The sequence below is a fragment of the Argentina silus genome (genome assembly GCF_951799395.1).
Source record: "Argentina silus genome assembly, chromosome: 1".
NCBI lineage: Eukaryota > Metazoa > Chordata > Actinopteri > Argentiniformes > Argentinidae > Argentina > Argentina silus.
The window spans coordinates 15,574,898-15,585,111 of NC_139655.1; the positions used below are offsets into that span (position 1 = coordinate 15,574,898).

General features: G+C 44.3%; 1 protein-coding gene across 1 annotated transcript in view; it reads right to left on the bottom strand.

The window, feature by feature from the left end:
• Positions 1–8,924, bottom strand: part of ephb3a (eph receptor B3a) — a gene marked incomplete at both ends in the record, with an annotated part of 20,092 nt that extends 11,168 nt beyond the window's left edge. The window contains 3 exons of the mRNA XM_083679844.1: positions 500–1,172; positions 2,848–2,912; positions 8,861–8,924. Of these exons, the coding sequence (XP_083535970.1) occupies positions 500–1,172; positions 2,848–2,912; positions 8,861–8,924 (802 nt within the window). The remainder of the gene's footprint in view (positions 1–499; positions 1,173–2,847; positions 2,913–8,860) is intronic.
• Between the last annotated feature and the right edge of the window lie 1,290 nt (positions 8,925–10,214).

Consider the following 10,214-nt stretch of genomic DNA (forward strand, 5'->3'; position numbering starts at 1 on the left):
GGCCTTGACGGCAGGCTTTTAACCTTGAGCAACCAAATGGCAACAAATGAGCTCTCCAGTGCCTGTTACCCACTGTTTCTCACACTCAGGTGAGAGGAGGCCTTGCATTTCTCTGACGAGTCACATTCTGCTTGGCAATTCACACCTCTCTCTCTCTCTCTCTCTCTCCCTCTTTATCTCCCTCTCTTTCCCACTCAGAATATATTTCCTCCCCTTACAATCTCTTTCTCTCTCACTATCGCTTTTATCCCTCACCATCTATTGGCTCTCTCCCTCGTTTCCCCCCCCTATCTTTTCTCTCTCTCTCGGCCCCCCTCTCTCAATATTTGTATTCTGCTCCTCTCTACAACAGCTCATTAATTCATACTCTCCTCCACCCTCCTTCACCCCATTCAGACACCACACAATACATACAGAGAAGAGGCCATAGACTGGATGACTTGCACTGAGCATATAAAGAACCTTTAGTTGAAAGTCAAAATGTCTCCTTAACACTCACGCTGGCACTGCGTCTCCACCATGGCTGGCTCGAACCCCGGCATGCAGGTACAGGAGCCCACGGGAACCATCCACTCTCCATCCCCATTGCAGTACAGCTTCAGAGGGACGGACACCTCCTGCGCGTTGGACACACAGGCCCCCGGGGCGATGACTAAAGACGTTGGCTCTGCTCCGGTGGCCGTCTCGGGGAACACAGCAAAGTTAGCGATGGTTGTGGAGCACTTCCTGAAGAAGACCCGTACGGAGATGAGGGACATGCAGGCGCCCAGGTCCTGGAAGGCCAGGTAGAAGCCAGCCTTGGAGAGAGGGCCGAAGCTGCGCACTTTGGTGTTGATCCTGCCAGCCTCCAGCAAGGAAAAGCTCTCATCGGGGGCGATGGTGTCCACCTTCACATAGGGGTTCTCCCTCCACAGAGGGCTGCTCTCCGTGGCAGTGTCCCCTTCAGTCTCATGGTAGAAGAGGTTGAAAGTCTCCTTGCAGGAACCAGGGATGTTGGGGATGCTGGCACAGTCGCGGACGGAGAACTTGAGTTCCACATAGACGCGCAGCACGCCCTTGCGGGGGATGAAGTCCGTTCTCAGCCAGTTGTTCTGGTTGGGCTCGCGGACATTGCATACCTGGTATGTTCTGATCGGGCTCATGGAGTCGTCATAGCCACTCACCTCTTCCCACTGAAACAGGAAGGAAACAGACAAACACTGTGACCACCGGTGAACAGAAAAGAACTGAACAGTACATCAAAGTGAGATTTCAGAGGAAGGTAGCAATCTAAATTTCCTCCCCTGAATAATGTTGGTTTCCAAACATCACAGTAAGGTGCTGTTACTGAGAGCAATTCCAGGGTACATTTTTAATGACAACATTTACCATATCCTAGATCTATAATGCAAACAGCACATTACTTATTAAAAGGGCAATTTAAATGCAATGCCATATTTTCTGATTGCATCATGGCAGTATTCTGAGTTATTTTTAGTTAAGGGGAAAATGTTCCAAGCCTTCTCTTCAAGCCACTGAGGAGCATCCACATGCTATGAAACATAGTCAGTAGCCTGCTGTATACCTCATTGAGTTGGGAAAGTCAATGAATCCTTTCACAGCACTTTGCTTCAACAACGGCCTAATGATGATATGGTTCCCTACAGTCAACGAAAAAAACATTTGGTCTGCTCTAGTTCATGTCACTGAAGTGTTATCTATTACACTATAAAAGGCATGGTTATGTGGGAAACAGTCAAAGTTACAGTATAACAGAAGTGATAATAACCTTTCATATGATAAAATGACTATCTATTACAATATTACATTTGTAATAGACATACATAGTTTCCTGGATACCAAAACGGTTTGTCTAAGTGGAACTAACCTTTTCCTCCTTGAAAGAAAGTAAATCTTTTGATTCTACACAGTCTACACAAACTGAATAATTCATTTTCAAAATGAACAAACGTTGAAAAAATTGATTATTTTACAACTGGGGGCAAATAATGTATATCTCAATGTCGTGGAGTAACCTTTGCAATTTATTCCCAAATGATGAGACCAGGAGTCAGTCTCCTATACCATAAATCACCAGCAACATGTCCCTGTAGCACCTTACAAATATGATAATTGCCGGGACAGAACGTATGGGCTTGTCATGCATTAGGAGGGCCGTCTCGGCCCTTATGACGTATGATTTCTTGGGTGCAAAGACATCCAGTGTGCCGAGCCTGGAGAAAGCCTGGACTGCTAAAGATTGTTTCCATGGCAACCCATGGTTTCCATTGACTGACTTTGCGCTCACGTAGCAAAGACAAATTACACTGGCCACGAGTGGGGGAGGTCTGTCAAACTGTTAGCCTTGGGGTCAAATTCATGGTGTTATATTTTCTCACCATTCCCAGGGTGGATAGAGACTGAAACCATAATTCTTTACTGTAATTTGCCTATAAGCCATCTGTACTGAAGAAGCAGCATTTCAAATTATTCTGTTTTTTGTTGGTGAGAAAGAGGCTATCTGTGTAGAATTTTCCAATTTTGTTTAGGATTCTCAAGAGAAACTGAAATGTCGATCTGTATGTTTCTCATTTGCTTTTAGTAACCAAGAAAACAAACAGTGAGTGCGTAAACAAAGGTATAAAGCAGTGGGAGGTGTGTCGTTTAAGTCAGGGGGAGCAGTGAGCAAATGGAACAAATGTTGTTGTTAAATTGGAACACAAGGCTAGTAGTGAATTGTGAAACAAATTCAAAACACAGACAGACACACAGATATGCACGCACGCACACGCGCACACACGCACACACACACACACACACACACACACACACACACACACACACACACACACACACACACACACTCACCCCACTCTCTGGAAATGTGGTCCAGGCCAGCTCTGTGGTTGCCCACTTGCTGTCCATTAGCGTTTCTGCAAATCAAGAACAGGAGCGTTAGACCCAAAGGACTATTGTAACAAACAATGACTATTAAGTGGTCAGGAAAAAAGAAAAACCATACCATTTGGAAAACAAAAGACCACACAGAAGTCTATTATTTTCTGCAAGAACGAGTAGTGATATGAGTGCTCCACACACACAACCCCTCTCACACACATACAGAAGAAACCCTGAAGACACTGACACCTCCCTCCCCTACCAACCCCTCTCACACACATACAGAAGAAACCCTGAAGACACTGACACCTCCCTCCCCTACCAACCCCTCTCACATACATACAGAAGAAACCCTGAAGACACTGACACCTCCCTCCCCTACCAACCCCTCTCACACACATACAGAAGAAACCCTGAAGACACTGACACCTCCCTCCCCTACCAACCCCTCTCACACACATACAGAAGAAACCCTGAAGACACTGACACCTCCCTCCCCTACCAACCCCTCTCACACACATACAGAAGAAACCCGGAAGACACTGACACCTCCCTCCCCTACCAACCCCTCTCACACACATACAGAAGAAACCCGGAAGACACTGACACCTCCCTCCCCTACCAACCCCTCTCACACACATACAGAAGAAACCCTGAAGACACTGACACCTCCCTCCCCTACCAACCCCTCTCACACACATACAGAAGAAACCCTGAAGACACTGACACCTCCCTCCCCTACCAACCCCTCTCACACACATACAGAAGAAACCCTGAAGACACTGACACCTCCCTCCCCTACCAACCCCTCTCACACACATACAGAAGAAACCCTGAAGACACTGACACCTCCCTCCCCTACCAACCCCTCTCACACACATACAGAAGAAACCCGGAAGACACTGACACCTCCCTCCCCTACCAACCCCTCTCACACACATACAGAAGAAACCCGGAAGACACTGACACCTCCCTCCCCTACCAACCCCTCTCACACACATACAGAAGAAACCCTGAAGACACTGACACCTCCCTCCCCTACCAACCCCTCTCACACACATACAGAAGAAACCCTGAAGACACTGACACCTCCCTCCCCTACCAACCCCTCTCACACACATACAGAAGAAACCCTGAAGACACTGACACCTCCCTCCCCTACCAACCCCTCTCACACACATACAGAAGAAACCCTGAAGACACTGACACCTCCCTCCCCTACCAACCCCTCTCACATACATACAGAAGAAACCCTGAAGACACTGACACCTCCCTCCCCTACCAACCCCTCTCACACACATACAGAAGAAACCCTGATGACAGACAATCTGTCATGAAACAACTGTGATGCCTCGTAATTAAGGCTCTTTTACATCAAAAGAAACGGTAATGGAGAAAGATTATTTTTTTCTTCTAGAATTTCTACCAAGTGTCCTGATATCCTTTTTGATTAAAGATGAGAAGATGTAAGATGAGAAAATGTACCCATCTTCCAGGAGAAGAGAAATCATCTTGATTGAATTTCAGACCTTTATTTCTATGCAATACTGCAATCAATCACAACACCCTTGAGGGCTGAGCTATTACTGGTAATTTCTTCTCTCACAGAGAATGACCTCTCAACCTCTCTCGCGGATCATTGTGTGAGAGTCAAGAGATTGAGATCTGTTTGTTCCTGGCAACAGGTGACTCAAGTGTCTTTTCTTCACCTCCCTGTCTACGACTTCTCAACAAGGTGAGAAGGGTTACACAAATAAAAAAGAGAAAGAAAGAAATCAATAAACATTGTTGTCCATACTTGTCTTACATCTCCTTGGTTGACAAAGAGGAGGTATTGCTACAGTTCCAAGGCTATAGATGCTTCACCAATTACTAGCACGCCTGTGGTGAGAGGTTTGATTTAAATGAATATTGAAATAAATGTCAATGCAGATTCATCCTTTATGACGCAGAGAGCATTGAATATCTGTCTCTCCTCCACATTCAACAGGCTTTGATCTTGGGATTCAGTCTGCTTCTTGGATGTCAGATCTATCGCTCCACATGCCTTGAGGCAACATGAAGGCTACTCAAACTTAAGTCGCAGTAGACCTCACTGATGCTTATTTAACGGGGCTTTGCCTGCGAAGAGTTCTTCAGTACAGCACTCACTCTACCACACAAAGCACATTAGCCCATAGTGGTAGACTAATATGTCCATAGGCCTAACACATGAATTATGTTTAGAATAATCAAGAGGATCAAATACAAATTATTCAAACATGCTTCCCTTGCTGTGCATGAGAAGGACCACTGTTGTTGACATGTGATTCCCTGAAAGCAGCTTTGATTGAACACAGGGCCTTAGTGTAAAACTCCCTACCCCTCTATTTACATGTGCCAGTTTCATTCCCTAGCTGCTAGAATTCAAATCTGTCCTCATAAAACTGCAGTAGTGTTGGAGGAACCTTCCTCAGGGTAAAAAAACTATGCTTCTAAGGGAATTTGTTGTCCTTATAGTATCACAACCCATGGTATTTACTGTAGCAAAAACACTTGCCATAACTCACTGCTATAGGAGTACATACATACATATCATTTGTCCCCAGAGCCATACAACTCTACAATAGGTCAATCAAGGGCAAAGAGATGGACTTCTTTGCATAACCTCCACCCTCTGTATCACATCACCATCATGTCACTGTTTCACCTCATTATCTACAATGTTTACTAGCTATGCTAGGTCTCATACACAGCCCCTACCTCCCTCCACCAGCCTGGACTAAATGCACTTTAAAAATAGTCCATATTTATGTAGCCCGTATTTAGTTTTTAGTATTTAATGCTATAATTGCACCTTACCTTTTTGCACCTCACCTAACTGCAAAGACATTTACAACTGCACCTCGCCTGTATAAAATACTGTTAATGTTGTATGTTGTATGTGTATGTTATGTGTGATACCCCTATGTCTGTATGCTACTTGGAACCTGAATTTCCCCCTGGGATAAATAAAGTTTCTATCTATCTATCTATCTATCTATATACACACACACACACACACACACACACACACACACACACACACACACACACACACACACACACACACACACACACACACACACACACACGCTAATGTTTCATTCACTTTGTGAACTGGGTACACTATGAAAGGAAGCCCTCTCCACATATTAATCTGACACACACATCCAACAAGCAAATATGTTAAATATGTAAGACACAACATCATCTCTACTGATTTGTGCATGATCAAATACATGAATAGAAGATCCACATGCAGATATTTTGGGTGGGAACAGTAAACTCCGGAAGCCAGCCACACTGTACAGCTAGTTCTGAAAAACCTTTAACAAGTCAAGCTGACCTAATTCAATATCTGCTTAGGGCTGTTTGCATCTGCTCCTATGATTCAATTGAGAAATATTCATATTTACATTCTAATGTATGGAGAGGACAAATAAACCCTCCATTGATATGGAAATGCTCATGTAATCATATAGACCTGTACATGCAGAAACAATTTAATATGAATGCATTATCTTCTTCAATCATGCATATCAGCTATTTCTATAGATGGTTTTCTGAGTAATTAGTTATGGACTATATCACTGAACTTTCCAAATAGCACAAGCAAACAGAATTACTGTGAAAGGAGCTGAAGCAATGGATGAACCAAAGGATGTCGTCTACGGTTGGGGTCATTTCCATTTCAACTCTTAGGCTAACTGAAAAACAGAGGGTATTTTTCTATTCACTTATTCAAATGCAATTCATCTCTTGAAATGACAGAAAATTAACCAACTGAAAGGGCCTTGGCCCCAAGCACCCCAACGCTGACATACATCTGCCCTCCACCTATCCTTAGAGGACAAATATTACCCAACATCCACTGTTGTGTTACGGTTGTGTTTCTGTTGAGTGACTGTTGAGAAGTTGTTGGTTTGGAAACTGGCTGATCATCAGGCCATGAGAGCCCAGTGGGACCTGGGAGGTTGCTGCTGCTGCATTGATTTAGTTGCTGACACCAGAATTGATGAGGGATCAGGCTGGCCACGGTCCAGGAGAAGCAGATTGTACACAGGGAACTAAGGCATGGCAGGCAGGGTGGCAGAAAGGAAGGGAGGCAGGCAGGGAGGGAGGGGGACGGGAGAGAACTGGGAGATAAATGTAAGTACAGAAGAGAGGAGCAGCCCTGGTGGATGAAGTTGCCTTGGTGCAGGTGGGCTCCTCCCTAATGAAATAGTTACACAGAGGAAACATTGCTTGCCAACCATTGACCCTCTATTCATTCACACGTGTTATTCTGCATGTTTCACATGTGTCCTATGACACCATTGCCATGGATTGGCTGGTAACTGTACCTGCACTCCTGCCTACACAGTCGTCCCTTGTGGCATAAATAAGGTATTTTGAATTTAATTGAACTAGGAGTGTATAATTTCCTGGTACTTGCTGTTAGTTTTGAACATACTTGTTTCCTTTATGTGAAATGAGTGTATTCATCATGTGGCATGAATGTAGCTTCCCCATCGGTGTCAGTGTGTAGTGAGAACTAGTTTCTGACATCCGTGGGAGCATAGCTGCATGGAACTGCCTAATGGCCTTGGTCATTCATATTGAGTGTAATGTCTCGCTCTGTTCCTTAGTTTATGTTTGTCTTCATTCATGTTATTCATTAATTGTTTCCTGTTTTATTTTGTTTTTCTCACCTTGTCTCTCGTTTCAGACACTTCACCACCTGCCCTTGTGTGTTTCCCGCCTGTGTGATTGTCGACCCCGCCCTGATTGGCTTTACCTGTTCCTCATCATCCTTCCCTGTGTATTTAGTCTGTGTGTTCCCCTGTCTCAGTTCGTCTTTGTACCTTTGTGTCAGCATTTCCTAGTGATAAGTATTCCTGGTTTTTGATCTCCGAGTGTGTTTCTGACTGCCTACCCCTTATCACACAGGTGTCAAACTCATTCCATGGAGGGCCGAGTGTCAGCAGGTTTTTGGTTTTTCCCTTCAATTAAGACCTTATCAACCAGGTGAGGGGAGTTCCATACTAATTAGTGACCTTAATTCATCAATCAAGTAGATGGGAAGAGCAAAAATCTGTAGACACTCGGCCCTCCATGGAATGAGTTTGACACCTGTGCTTATCGGATTATCTGCCTGCCTTTTTGTACTGCCTACCTGTGTACCAAACCTTGCTTTGCCTACCCCCTTCCTGGATTATCTGCCTACCCACTGACTGCCTACCTGTGTACCAAACCTTTTTGAAAATAAAGACTACTCTGTTGGATTTAAGTTTTTGTCTCTGAGTCATGCATTTGAGTCCTCTGCCTGAGTACTCCTGCCATTACACTAAGTGGATGAGGAGAGCATCTTCAGCTAGTGGGAGTGACAACAGAGAAAAGAGGACTTAACAACAGCAATACTGCTGCAATGACATAGGGGTGTGATACATTCAATACACACGGAGGACAGAGAATGTACCCGTGTATTTTGTGCTGAAGGCTACCAAACTGTTGCTGTAGCCTATCGGTAGGTGCTTTTTAAATTCATAGAACAAAAAGCAAATAAACACTAAACTTCAAGATGCATTTAACAGTATGAGACCACATTACAATGACTGAATTGTAAGAGAACAGTTTTGATAATGATAAAACAATCAGTAACTTTGTACTTTTTACCATTTTTACACCCTATGGAAACATGAGGAGTTCTTTTAACTGTTTTATATATTGACGTTTTCAACCAAAAAAGCGTCCAGCAAAAGATAGCATTAGAATCGAAATAACCGTTCTAATGTGTTATGCAAAATATTGCATTTACGCATGAGATCATTCTATTTAATATAAATATTACAAATCATTATTGCCTTCGGCGTGGAAGACCATTTACAGCAGATTATTTAGAAACATATACATCTCTCGAAAGAAAAGTTAATAAAAAACGAAAGAAAACGATTTCACATCGAAAGAATATGATTTCACATACCTTCAACCGCTAATACCACGGGGAGCACCAAACTGCATACCCATACCAAGCAACCCATTGTCATAAACCAGGATCTTGCCACATGAAGGGTTTAGACTGGACTCTTCGGATGGTGAGACAAAACACACACCACCTAAAACACCACAGTCGTTCACCGTTTCACAGCTCTCTTAATTCTCATATCTTGGAATAGTATAGGCCTAAGGAACTATAACAATTCCATCCCACTAATTCCAATCGCCGACAGTTATCAAGCACTTTTTGTTTTTCATTCAAAGGATCTGATAATTCCACGACGTCAAAATACAATACTACGGACCATCACAATGCGCCCTGTCTCTTTCGCCTTTATCGCGCTTTACCGATGCCAAATTATTGTCCAAAGGCGCATCCATGTGCTCGCGCATTGCCCCCAATATACAGCAGATCTTTCCATCCAAAAAGTCGATAATCCACTTCGCTAACTCCGTGTAGCTGTTGCTCCTCAAGGAGTGTGTATGTTGGAATGACAATTGGGACAGAGAGAAGCAGAGGGGGGCTGGGGGCTGGAGGCGTAGGAGGGTGAAGAGTGGAAGGAGGGGGGTGGCATAGGCTGAAGCAGCTGCCTGCTCCGCGAACATGCAAGTCACACCCCTTCGAGACGCACAGAGAATGTCATAATGGACTTAGGGGACCAGCATTACAGCGAAGAGGTCCACGGTGGTTCAGCATTCCAATTCAAACCCTAATCAATTTTGGTACCAAATGAACAGTGGATGAATCGTTGACGAACGTCAATTCCAAGCTTTTGCAATGGGCTGACAGCGCCTCCCGCGGGTTATTGAGTGTCTAGTGAGACTGATACCGTAGCCTGCTGTGATTTCAATTACAGTTGGTCGAACGAGCTTCACATCGAGAAAAGCTCCTTACAACAGAAAGAAACATTATCAGCCATAGTAGCCTGTACGTCTCCTGCAATGGCAATCTTTCAAAAGGTTTATAGTTGGGTGTATGAAACATCATCATCATCCTATTATTATTATTATTATTATTATTATCTCCTTAGCTTCTCCCTTCTCTACTCCTCTTTAATCCTTCTCTGTGGGCCATCCTCCTCTCTGACTATAAGTCCATTACACTAGACCTCTTCTCCTTCTTCTCCTTTGTCCCTCCTCTGTCTCCAGTAGTGTGTGTCGGCAGGCAGGCCACGGCTCACATTAATCTCATGGTGGTTCAAACAAGGCTCCCGTTCACACTGCTAATTCATCTGTCTACTCCCCCCTGACTCAAGACACTCTTTACCCCCCTGGCTCCCCCCTCCCTCTCACCAGCTCCCCCCTTACACCCTCTGTGCTCACCCCCCACCTCCACTCCT